Source organism: Pongo abelii, chromosome 4 (genome assembly GCF_028885655.2).
Source record: "Pongo abelii isolate AG06213 chromosome 4, NHGRI_mPonAbe1-v2.0_pri, whole genome shotgun sequence".
In the NCBI taxonomy this organism is placed as follows: domain Eukaryota; kingdom Metazoa; phylum Chordata; class Mammalia; order Primates; family Hominidae; genus Pongo; species Pongo abelii.
This window is the reverse complement of record NC_071989.2, coordinates 159,948,703-159,962,064: the sequence shown is the minus strand read 5'-3', so window position 1 is coordinate 159,962,064 and position 13,362 is coordinate 159,948,703. Positions and strand designations below refer to the sequence as shown.

General features: G+C 41.7%; 1 protein-coding gene across 12 annotated transcripts in view; it reads left to right on the top strand.

The window, feature by feature from the left end:
* SLC36A3 (solute carrier family 36 member 3) overlaps positions 1 to 13,362 on the top strand; it is a 48,752-nt gene that overhangs the window by 17,277 nt on the left and 18,113 nt on the right. For 8 of the 12 annotated variants that reach the window (XM_002816098.5, XM_002816099.5, XM_054556097.2 and 5 more), the window contains 5 exons: positions 721 to 939; positions 3,473 to 3,571; positions 3,972 to 4,138; positions 6,990 to 7,159; positions 10,527 to 12,116. In XM_002816098.5, coding sequence (XP_002816144.1) covers positions 721 to 939; positions 3,473 to 3,571; positions 3,972 to 4,138; positions 6,990 to 7,159; positions 10,527 to 10,795 — 924 coding nt within the window. In that variant the 3' untranslated portion in view covers positions 10,796 to 12,116. Of the gene's footprint in view, positions 1 to 720; positions 940 to 3,472; positions 3,572 to 3,971; positions 4,159 to 6,989; positions 7,160 to 10,526; positions 12,117 to 13,362 lie in introns of those variants that run through there. The other 4 variants (XM_054556092.2, XM_054556089.2, XM_054556095.2 and 1 more) reach the window with 2 other exon arrangements.

Below are 13,362 nucleotides of genomic sequence, written 5' to 3'. Positions count from 1 at the left end.
AACCAGGGTAGAAAGAGAGGCCTGCAATCATGTCCAATCAGAAATCAATGATACTTGTTAGCCTGAAAAACACTGGTGACATTTACTTTGAGTATCTCAAGGTTGTCATGTAGAAGATGTCTAACTATACAAGGCCAACAAGCTGCCACCTTCCCCTCATTGCATTCCTATCAGACATTACAAACCAACCACAGCCTTCTTTCTTGGCTTTGTGGATTAGAGGGAGCCTCCTTGTTTTTGTGCACACAAAAAACCAGAAAGAACTGTGACAAGTATTGTAGATGGAATATTTAAGCAGATGGATACTGACCAATATTTAGAGCTTCCCAGGTTTTAGGGCTATCTAAATTTGAAGAGGATATTCTTGTGTAATGAATTCCCTTTCTCTGTATGTATGAAAGAAACTCATTTTGTGGAGAAGAAAAGGTTTGAGTAGATAACAACCTCAAAGCCTTGAGATTTTATGATTCTAAGAGTTTCTGGTTGTCACAATCATGGGCCCGACAGGGTTGCCCAATTTGGCAAATAATAATATATGACACCCAGTTACAATAGAATTTCAGATAAGTAGTGATTTTTTTTTTACTATAAGCATGTCTTATGCAATATTTGGGGCATATTTATACTAAAAAGTTACGTTAATTACCTGAAATTCAAATGTAGTTGGTGTCCTATGTTTTGCATAGCAACCACACTGCCTGTCATTGTGCTTTATGTCAGATGGTGGAAGAAGCCCACGTGACCTCCAACATCTGCCAGCCCAGGGAGATTCTGACGCTGACCCCCATCCTGGACATTCGTTTCTACATGCTGATAATCCTGCCCTTCCTGATCCTGTTGGTGTTTATCCAGAACCTCAAAGTGCTGTCCGTCTTCTCGACATTGGCCAACATCACCACCCTGGGGAGCATGGCTCTGATCTTTGAGTATATCATGCAGGTCTGTGCCACAGGGAAGAAAGGATCAGGGTCCTGTGTCTCTGAAACACCTGGGGAGGAGGGTTTGTTATCATGATGGGCAGGTGAAGCTGAGGAAGGTGATCCTCTGCTCTGAGCAGCCCCTGCCAACATGACATCTAGGAACACTTCTGCCCCACAAGTTGTAAAAGCTAATTATTATCATCATCATTGTCATCAACATCCTCATCATCATCATCGTCATCACATTGGATAATAATGAGTCATTCAACAAATAATTACTGAATACCTTCTGCAATCCAGGCATTGTGCAAGGGGCCAGGGACTCAGTGGTAAGCAAAAATAAATAGGGTGCCTGCTCTCATGGAAGCTGCATTTACTTGGAGAGATAAACATCAATCAAATAACCAAAAAAATTGTAAAAGTGGTAGATGGACAAAAGAAATACAGGTGATAAAGGAATTTTATTTAGTTGGTGCCAAATTATTTACATACATTAACTTATTGAACCTTCACAATATTATTTTGGAAGTAAAGTCAGCACTCTGTATCCACGATTTCTACATCCATGGAGCTGAACAATCACAAATGGAAACTATTGGAAGAAAAAAACACTAAAAATATACAACAATAAAAAATCATACAAGTTAAGAAACAACTAGGTCTAACAACTATTGGCCAGGCACAGTGGCTCACACCTGTAATCCCAGCACTTGAGGAGGCTGAGGTGGGAGGATTGCTTAAGCCCAGGAGTTCAAGACCAGCTGGACAACATGGCAAAATCCTGTCTCTATAAAAAATTAAAAAATTAGTGTGGCATGATGGCTTGCACCTGTAGTCCTAGCTACTTGGGAAGCTGAGGTGGATGGATCACCTGAGCCCATGAGGTCAAGGCTACAGTAAGCTATGATCACACCACTGCATTCCAGACTGGGTGACAGAGCAAGACCGTCTCAAAAAAAAAAAGCATGTGTTATATGCAAATACTATATCATTTTATATCAAGGACTTGAGCATTTGCAGATTTGGTATCCACGGAAGGTCCTGGAACATTAGTTCTGCCATGGAGACCAAGGAACAACTATAGTATCTTTATCCGCAGTTTACAGACAAGGAAATTGATAAAGTAATTCTTTCATGAATTTCAGACTGCCTCCCATGTCCATGCTCCATTATCACAGACCATGAAATCCCACCATTATACTTTCATTTTCGTGAGTGAAAGTCTCTGGGGTTGTATTCATTTCATATTGCTGCTGTGATAAATTACCACAAATCTAGTGGCTTGAAAAAACACAAATTTATTTTCCAGTGCTTGAGTCTCGCTGGGTTGAACTTAAGGTGAGGCAGAGCAGCATTCCTTTCTGGATTCCAGGGGAGAATCTGTTCTCTTGTCTTCTCCAGCTTTGTAGAGGCTGCCTGTGTGCCTTGGCTCAGGCCCCCTTCCATCTTCAAAGCTAGCAGCCTCAAGCCAAGTCTTTCTCATGCTGCCTTCCCTCTGGTCTTCCCCTTCTGACTCCCTCTTCCACTTTTAAGGATGCTTGTCCCACCCAAATAATCCAGGATCATCTCCTTGTTTTAGGGTCAGCTGATTGGAAACCTTAATCCAATCTAAAAACTTAATTCTCCCTTGCCATGTAACATAACATACTCTCATCTTTTGGGGATTAGGATGTGAACATCTTTGGGGAACCATTATTCTACCCACCATAGAAATCTATTAACATAATCATTCCCCCTAGATTCATGAGAGCTGCTATACTAACTAGTGGACTGCACAGCCCTGAAAGAAGTGTGGGAGAGACATGTTAGAGGGCTGGGAAACAGGAGACCTGAATTCTTATCTGGGCTGTGCCACTAACTTGCATAGTGGCCTTGGGCAATTCCCCTCTCCTCTGTGTTCCGCTTTCTCCACATATAGAGATGAGCGGGCTCCCAGTAGCCAAAGAGTGGGATAACCCAAGTGTCCAGGTAAGTGATGAAAGGATGAACACGATTTGGTGTCTATATATAGAGTGGAATATTATTCAGCCTTAAAAAGTGAGGAGACACTGACACATACCACAATGTGGATGAACCTTGAGGACACTAAAGATAAGTGAAATAAGCCAGGCACAGAAACGATACGTAAGATAGGATTCCAGTTACACGAGGTACCTAGAATAGTCCAATTCATAGAGACGGATAGTAGAGCAGGGGTTACCAGGAGGCTGAGTAGTGGGGCGTTATTATTTGATAGATAAAGAGTTTCCATTTGGGGTGATGAAAATGTTCTGGAGATGGATACTGGTGATGGATACACAACAATGTGAATGTTCTTCATATTACTGAACTGTGCACTTAAAATAGTTAAAATGGTAAAATGTTATGTGTATTTTAGCACAATATAAATGAATAAATAATCATATTTAAAAGATTAGAAGGCTGACTGAGGTCTAGGTACCTTCTGATTTTCTCTGTTGAGGTCAGGTGTGACCCAGATTTCTACCAGGCAAAGATTTGGGATGACTTCGACACCATAACAACACCAATGCGCTTCTCCCACTTTCTTTTAGGGGATTCCATATCCCAGCAACCTACCCTTGATGGCAAACTGGAAGACCTTCTTGCTGTTCTTTGGTACAGCCATCTTCACATTTGAAGGTGTCGGTATGGTAAGATTGATGGGGTTCACGCGAATGGTCCCTAGGGCTCTCTACAGTGGCCAACTGTAGTTGCAGATGTCTAAATAAATACTATTTATGAAAAGTGCAGACTCTGATCTTCTCCTGGTGAAGGGAAAGTCTGTTCCCACATACAGGGTCCCTACTGCTCTAATACACCAAGCTAAGCGTTGAAGACTGAGAATTTACTAATCAACCAAGACTAAGTAGGGCATTCCTGACAATAGAAAGCATGAGAGAAAATGAAAGGAGTGTGGCCATGTGGAAAGGCCGCTTTCTGATTCTGGGCCCACTTGGAGAAGGACATCTGTGCTTGTACGGGAACCCTCTCCTTCACAATGGGCCGCATCTCTTTCTACCTTTTCTTTCCCAACATTTTTTTTTCCTCCAGGTTCTGCCTCTCAAAAACCAGATGAAGCATCCACAGCAGTTTTCTTTCGTTCTGTACTTGGGGATGTCCATTGTCATCATCCTCTATATCTTACTGGGGACACTGGGCTACATGAAGTTTGGGTCAGACACCCAGGCCAGCATCACCCTCAACTTGCCCAATTGCTGGTATGTCCTGCCCACCTCAGGTGAGATAGGGAGAGACACGGGATCTGTTCTGGTTGTCATAACAGAGAGCACAGCAAAGCTGAGCCCTGAAGCTGGTAATGCATCACTGGAAGTGACATATGTCTCTCCTGCTCACACTGCATCAGTCAAAGCAAGCCACATGGCTGCACCTCACTCCAAGGAAGCAGGGAAGTGCAATTCTGCCATGTGCCTGGAAGTATTTGGTGAACAGCACAAATAACTGCTGTGCTACCTGATGCAGTGACGGTGGGGATTAATTGGATTAATACACAGATAATGCTTAGAAAAGTGCTTAGCACATGGTAAGCATTCATGAGCGTTAGCTATTATCATCATTATGCATCCCCACAGCCTTCATTTTTCCAAGGTGAGTAGGATGATGGTGCATTTATTTCCCACAAACCCAGAGCTGTAGAATGAGAAAAATGTAACCATCCCCACCCACCTTGCTGTATTATGATAATGACTAGATGAGACAATAAATGTGGAGTTTCTTTGAAGTTGTGCCTTATTTTGCTCAAGATATCATCCTAATATGCTGTTCTTGTTCTGGGCAATTTGGGCTGTCACTAGCTACCTTGGACAGGGCACTTTCCTTCCTGGGACCTCAGCTAGAAAACATGGGCGTTGAGCTCCATCAGGACTTCACACCTGCTGGTGTGAACCTCACTAGTCGTCAGGTTCTCCAGGAAAGCCTTAAACAGATATCCCTTCCCAATAGGAAAAAGACCAACAACCCAATGAGAAATGGGCAAAGGGCAGAACAGGTATTTCACAGGCAAATAAAAAAAAATGGCCAGATGGCCAGATAAAGAGATGCTCAAAAATATAATAGAAGGCCAAGCGCAGTGGCTCACGCCTGTAATCCCAGCACTTTGGGAGGCTGAGGCGGGTGGATCACCTGAGGTCAGGAGTTCGAGACCAGCTTGGCCAGCATGGCAAAACCCTATCTCTGCTAAAAATATCAAAATTAGCTGGGCATGGTGGCATGAGCCTGTAATCCCAGCTACTCAGGAGGCTGAGGCAGGAGAATTGCTTGAGCCTGTGAGGTGGAGGTTGCAGTGAGCAGAGATCACACCATTGCATTCCAGCCTGGGTGACAAAAGCGAGACTCAGTCTCAAAAAAAAAAAAGAAAGAAAGAAAAATAATAGAAATGCGAGTTAAAAAAATAAAGGGCAAAGATGCATGCATCAACACACTGTTTAGGCAAGGACGTGGGAAAGCAGGTCTTTTTATACACTAGGATAGCAAATGGGCAATATGTCAACAGCTATCAAAATCTTAAATCACGTAGACTTTTACCCAGCATTTTGACTTCAAAGTTTGTATATTATATGTGCATTAATATATGTACAAGGATAGTCTGTGCAGCATTGTTTACTTGGGAAAAGTCTAAGCACAATCTAAATATTCATTAATTGGTGACTGATTTTTAAAATTATTGCATATCCATGCAATTGGCATATCAACCAGCTATTAAATAGAAGAGCCAGATCTATGTGTACTGGCAGGGAACAATCTTCAAGACATACTGGGTGAGACGGCCAGGCGTGGTGGCTCACGCCTATAATCCCGGCACTTTGGGAGGCTGAGGAGGGCGGATCACCTGAGGTTGGGAGTTCGCAACCAGCCAGACCAACATAGAGAACCCTGTCTCTACTAAAAATATAAAATTAGCTGGGCGTGGTGGCGCATGCCTGTAATCCCAGCTACTTGGGTGGCTGAGGCAAGAGAATTGCTTGAATCCGAGAGGCAGAGGTTGTGGTAAGCTGAGATCGTACTGTTGCATCGCTTCTCGGCCTTTTGGCTAAGATCAAGTGAGATCATACCATTGCACTCCAGCCTGGGCAATAAAAGCAAAACTCTGTCTCGAAAACAAAAAAAAAAAAGAAAAGAAAAAGAAAAAAGAAATATTGGGTAAATAAAAGAAGAGTCTACATGTGTGTATGCATGTGTATGCATGTGTGTGCGTGGATGTGCATGTATGTTCCTACATTCTGTATGAGCATGTACAAACACCAATCATTTCTAGAAGGGCCACAAGAAAACTCTGAATGGTTGCCTATGGAAAGGGAAACTAGAAGCTAGGACTCAAGGGTGGGAAGAATGCTTTTCACCGTATGACTTTTGTACCATGAATTTTACTCTATGCATATATTGTCTGTTTTGTTTGTTTGTTTGTTTGTTTGAGACGGAGTCTCACTCTGTCACCCAGGCTGGAGTGAGTGCAGTGGTGCGATTTCGTCTCACTGCAACCTCCACCTCCTGGGTTCAAGCAGTTCTCCTGTCTCAGCCTCCTGAGTAGCTGGGACTATAGGTACATACCACCACACCCAGCTAATTTTTGTATTTTTAGTAGAGACGAGGTTTCACCATATTGGTCAGGCTGGTCTCGAACTCCTGACCTCAGGTGATCCACTCGCCTCGGCCTCTCAAAGTGCTGGGATTACAGACGTGAGCCACCACGCCCGGCTATTGTCTTTTAAAAAATTAAAAAAGAAGAGGCATAGATTCCTGAGCTGCAGGCCTACTGACTCAGAATCTTCAGCAATATGCACTTTTAATAAGCTTCCCAGATGGCCCTGATGTCCAATCTGGCCTGAGTCATCTAACATTAGCCAGTTCTATAATTCAGTGACAAGTACAGATTGAGTAACCCTTATCCAAAATGCTTGGGACCAGAAGTGTTTTGGATTTTGAAGCATTTCAGATTTTGGATTTTTGGATTAGGGATACTCAACCCATACCAACTTCTGAGCAGTAAGTGAGTCCTCAATGGCCCTTCCGGGGAGCCACATCACCTTTCACATCCTATTCATGTGTCTGCAGGTTGTACCAGTCGGTCAAGCTGATGTACTCTATTGGCATCTTCTTCACCTATGCCCTCCAGTTCCACGTCCCAGCTGAGATCATCATCCCGTTTGCCATCTCCCAAGTGTCAGAGAGCTGGGCACTGTTTGTAGACCTGTCTGTCCGCTCAGCCTTGGTCTGCCTAACCTGTGAGTAGCATAAAAGGACACTCTTTACCCAAAGCTATGACAGGGAGCCACGCTGGCGCCCACCCCACCATCATTGGATCTGCCACTTGCCTTCTTTGTGACCTAGGGTGAGATATTTCACCTCCCTGGACCTCAATTTTTCCAACTGAAAAAAAAAGGGCTTAACAGAATTACCACACAGTAAATGTTACAGTCATCTCTACCGCCTACACATAGAAAATAGATGCTGGCTGGTTTGTAGAAGAAGTATCATTCATTCAATCCTGTATGTCAGGCACCGTACTGACATTATCTAATACTGATAATAGCCTAACAATGTATTACCATTAGAGGGAACTGTGGCCCAGATAAATTAAGTAACATGCCTGAGTCATACACACTAAGTGACAAAGCTGGGATTTGAACACAGATTGTGTAGCATCTGTTTTTCATGGTGCCATATTTCTTCTTATCATAAATTATGAACAAGTCCCGTATCATAAAGTGAGATTTAACTGTAGGGAAAAATCCCAGTGAGACTGATTTGTCAGAGTCTTGGAGATTATTTATTTATTTATTTATTTGAGACAGAGTCTCGCTCTGTTGCCCAGGCTGGAGTGCAGTGGTGCTATCTCGGCTCACTGCAACCTCTGCCTCCCGGGTTCAAGAGATTCTCCTGCCTCAGCCTCCTGAGTAGCTGAGATTACAGGCACCTGCCACCATGCCCGGCTAATTTTTGTATTTTTAGTAGAGACAGGGTTTCATCACGTTTGCCAGGCTGGTCTTGAAATCCTGATATCAAGTGATCTGCCTGCCTCAGCCTCCCAAAGTGCTGGGATTACAGATGTGAACCACGCACCCAGCCAGAGATCATTTTTTGGCTGTACTCTTCTCTCCTCCCTCCCTTCCTTTCTTCATGTTCCTTTATGTTCATTCATTCACTCACTCATGAGCACTGTTGTAGTGTTTGGGAAACCTCATGAACAGGGCTGGGGAATTCTTTCTTTGGAACATGTCTAGGCAGAGGATCACAAACGATGACCCATGAGGAATGAGCAAAACAACAAGGGATGTTTTGCCTGGAGAAGCAAAGTCTCAGGAAATTTCCATATTTATCCTTAAACACCTGTGGGATTATTGTAAAAGTGAAGGAAGAAATTTAGTCTTCAAGGCTCCAGGAGTCAGAACTTAAAGTCATTGACGGAATCAAGTCTCCGTACGGGGTCAGGAGAAACTATGCGATGCTTGGAACTGTGCAGCAGAAAATACTATCAGATAATAAGCTTTAAATGGCTGGCGTTTTATGAGCAGAAACAGCAAAAACCTACTTGGTTTGAGGCGTTAGAGTTCCCAGTCTGTGCTGAGACATCAGGCAGCTGTAAATAGTATTGTTTGCGATCATTCCTACTAGGAAGGGTGCAAGTTGACAAGAAAGACTGAGGAGCCTCTGAGTATCAGGGAATGCATGACTAGAGACAGTTGACCTTATAATGACATGTCCTGCTTTTGATATATGCTGAATGTCCCTTTCTTCATCCATTATTCATCCATCAATTCTATTACCCTTTATTCATTCAACAATCATTTGTAGAGCACCGACTACATGCCTGGCATTGTGCTAGACACAAGGGATACAATGATGAATAATGAAGAAGATGTAGCTTCTGCCTTCACAGGACCTACAGTTGAGTGGCAAATATATGCAAGGAAGTAATTACAGTGCATTGCAATGATTGTTAAGACGGGACATGATGATGCACCGTATGATGGTTAAGATCGTAAGTAGAAAACACTCTCTACACATAAGGGGGTCCTATAACTCAGCCTGGCTGAGCCAGGGAGTCCTCTCCAGTGGAGTGACACTTCAGTGAAGACCTAAATAAGTAGCAAATAGATGGAGGAGTGAAGAATGTACCACGGGAAGGGAACAGACTGTGCACAGACCTGAGACAAGTATTGCCTATGGCCCTTTTGGAGAAGTGGAGAGTGCTGAGAGATGAGGTCAGAGCTTTGTCAGAGCCAAGTCCTAAGGGTCATTGTGCTGAGGAGTTTGGGCCATGGGGAGCCACGGAAAGGCACTGAGCAGAGGATTGGCATGACCAGAACAGAGCACAAGACGTTCCTCCATTCCACCTTGAGTTATAGCTTTTCTTGTATGTATCTTCTCTGCCCCCTCGTTGTGAGCTTTCCTGGAAGGCTGATGCTGAGTTTTCTCTGTAAGCAGCTTATTAAACATCAGATGAAGGAAAGCTGTGGACAGGGACCTCCCATCGAAGGAGTAATGCACTCCTAGCCATGAGAGTCTATGACTCTGTCTTATGCTTGGACTGGATGTGTCAGAGCAATTTCAGAAAGAGGTGATTTTTTTAAAGATCCTGCAAGTTTATATGGATGCTTTCCAGAACAGGCTTTCTCTATTTTGTTCATAGGAAAATCATATGATTGGAATATTTTAAGTAATGGATATGCCAAGTACACTGATTTGATCTTTACTAATTATATAAATATATTGAATTATCACATGTACCCCAAAACTATGTACATATAGTATACATCAATGTAATAATTGTTTTAAAATAATACATTTGCATAAAATTAAATCATATAAATTATATATTTACTCATTCAAACATTATAGAAATTGGACTCCCTTGGAAAATCTGTGATACTATATGCTCATCATGTGTACAAGAGATGGAATTTTAGGAGTGTGAAGAGAAGAGAAGGATGGGGGTTGGATAGCTTAATGCTGTCTTCATGTTTTATGGCCTGCTTCATTACTAAGATCCTATTAAGAATAAAAAAACAAGTGGTTGATATTCGGACGGCAGCAGAAGTATCTCCCAGTTTTTTATCCATCCTTGCTTCTAAACAAAGGCTATATTATATAGATACTACAACCGTTGGTTCTGAGCCTGGGCAAGAGTCAAGCACTTATTGAGCATCTACTGTGTACCAAGTTGTTTCTTACACATGAGAGGCAGCATAGTAGAGTGAAAAGGACCTTAGATGGGGCATCCCAGTGGATTCTCATCTCAGCTCTGTGTGACCTTGAACAAGTCCTGTTCCTTCTAGAGCTCTAGATTTCCCCATCTCTACAGTGGGGAGGTTATTAACAGATAAGTGGTAGAAGAGCCCTTCCAATAAAGATTATATGTAAAAAAAAAAATCCAGTAGATAAAATATAAAAGGAAAGCATCTATATTACTAGTTAAGATAGGGGTGGGAGTTGCCTGACCTCCCCAAGCCTGCAGTAGACTCCCTCCCACCTCTCCAAAGCAGTCTCTCAGGTGTCTGTGAAATTCTAGGGCTCCAAAGCAATGGCTTGTTTCTGAGCTCCCTTTTTGCAGGCACATTCAGTGATTCTAAATTTCTCCTTTCATTGCAGGTGTCTCAGCCATCCTCATTCCCCGCCTGGACCTGGTCATCTCCCTGGTGGGCTCCGTGAGCAGCAGCGCCCTGGCCCTCATCATCCCAGCCCTCCTGGAGATCATCATCTTTTACTCTGAGGACATGAGCTGTGTCACCATTGCCAAGGACATCATGATTAGCATCCTGGGCCTTTTAGGGTGTATATTTGGGACATACCAAGCCCTCTATGAGTTGACCCAACCCATCAGCCATTCCATGGCCAACTCCACAGGTGTCTATGCATAATTATCTGTTTTTATTCTAATAGCTCTCCCTTCCTCCCACCCCCAATTTGACTTCCATGTGGATGTTATATACCTTCATCAAATCCCAACATCTCTATATTAATTAGTGGCTTCTTTATCTTTCCAAGAGAAATGCAGATGGGAAAAGTTAGCACTGATGTCTCTCAGGCTACACCTTTTTTGGTTTTATATTTTTTGGATGGCCTTTTGTACCTCTGAACCAAAATTAGATTCAACTATTCATATTATCGCCTCATTTTATGGAAAAGGGATGCCACTTACCCCAATAGCCCTTGAAACAGAGACCAAGCATAAATACAAAAGTAATTGTTTTCTCTACACTGCAGTAGCTGCCCTTAAAGCATCAGATTTAGAAAAGTGTATGTTGGGCGAAGGGAGTTTTCTATTTAGATATTCTAAGTAGAAGAGTCACAGACAGAACAAAAACAGAACTCAGCAGTAATTTTGTCCAACCACTGGCTCCGCCACTGATTTCCTACTGGCCCTCAGGCAAGTTCCTCCCCATCTCTCAGTCTATGAAGTAAAGGGTTGGACTAACTGATTATTAAGGACTCTGTTAACTCTGATATTCTGAAAGTGAATGAAAGAAATTAACTTATCCACCAACCACAAAAACTGGCCATGCTAGTGTTGGTGAGGAGGTGCAGTAACTGAAACTCCATACCCTGCTATGTGGATAGAAAGTAGTACAATCAGTTTGATAAACATCTTGTAGTTTCTTTAAAACTTAAACATATACCTACCATATGATCCAACTATTCCACTCCAGAAAAAATAAATATATATCCATAAAAAGACTTGTACAAAAATATTCATGGTAACTTTACTTATAAAAGCAAAGAAGCTGGAAATACTCTAAATGTCTATAAACAAGAGAATGGATAAACAAATTGTGATGTAGCCATACAATGGAATATTCCTCAGCAAGGAACAGAAACAAACTGTTGAAATACACAATAAAATGTATGAATCTTAAAATAAATATGCTGAATGACAAAATCCAGACCAAAAAAAGAATACAAACTGGATGATTCTATTTATATAAAAGCCTGGAAAATGAAAACTAATCTGTAGTAACAGAGAGCAGCTCAGTGGTTGGTGGAAGATGAAATGGGTGAGAGGGAGGTATTACAAAGGAGCATGAGGAAATTTTTGGAAGGGATGGATAACATGTTCACTGTCTTGATTGTGAAGATGGTTTCACAAGAGGGTACATATGTCAAAACTTATCAATTGGATACTTCAAATATGTGCATTTATTATATGTCAATTATACCTCAATAAAGCTGTTAAAAATAGAATATGAAACATGATTCCATTTTTATTTTTTAAATCAGTTACATACATACAGTCAAATAATTTTGAATACTCAGCACATTGTCATAGGAACTTTTCACCAAGTGGGTTGAATTATGAGTAAAATTTTACACTTTTTCTTTTATGTATTTATATATTTTTAAAAATAGAGACAGGGTCTCACTATGCTGCCCAGGCTGATCTCAAGCCCCTGGGCTCAAGCGATCCACCTGCCTCGGATTCCCAAAGTGCTGGGATTATAGGCGTGAGCCACCATGCCCAGCCAAAATTTTATACTTTTTCTTTTGCTTGCCTATGTTGTTGCATTTTTTAAAAAAATAATGTATTGATTTCATAACTAAAGAAAATTCATTTTAAGGGGGAAAGTATTAATGATGATTTGTTTCACTGTAGAAGAAATGCCACCTTTAAAAAGCTTTTTATTGTAAACTATAACACCAATGAAAGATAACTCTACAGAATAATTAATATTTGTAGAGATTATCAATTTTCAGCTTCACCTTCTATTAGATGATTGATATTACGGCCTGAATAACAGGCATTTCAGCTGGAGTTAGCAGCATTCCCCCTCTGTAATATATCATCCATTTACCAATGGTCAGATGCCAAACAACAGCCTCTCAGAGGAGATGTGAGGTAGCTGTGTTATCATGAAGGAGAGGTAGGGAAGAATATCCTACTGCTACATAGAAAGCTATCAGCCAATAAAAAGTCTCTGCTCTTTTTGGATCCAGACCATGAACTTGGAGAAGGAAAGGCTTTGAGGAACATATGCAAACCTTACTATAGAATATGGAGCAATTAAATGGAGGTAAGGCAGTGGTTTATGACTTTTGGGGGCTCATGCAGCTCACTGACATTCTAATAAAAGCTGTGGCTCCTCCTTCTATAAAATTCACATATATGCATAAGTTTTGCATGCAGTTTCTGAAACAATCACAAACCTCATGAAGTGAATAGACCCTGGGTTGCAAAAGAACCTCTGGAAAAAAAAGGAATGTAAGGATTTCTGCTTCTCATACATGAGAGCAGTATGCTTCTCATACATGCAGAAATGATCTGCAGATGATAGATAGCCAACCCTGGAACAAAGGTCTGGATGCAGAATAGAGCAATATACAAAAATCCGATAAGGGAGGTAAGCTATCAGATAAGAGATCACCATGTAACTGGTATAGAAAACACTTTCTGATGGCAGTCAGCACTGATAGGACCCAAATTGGTCATTCC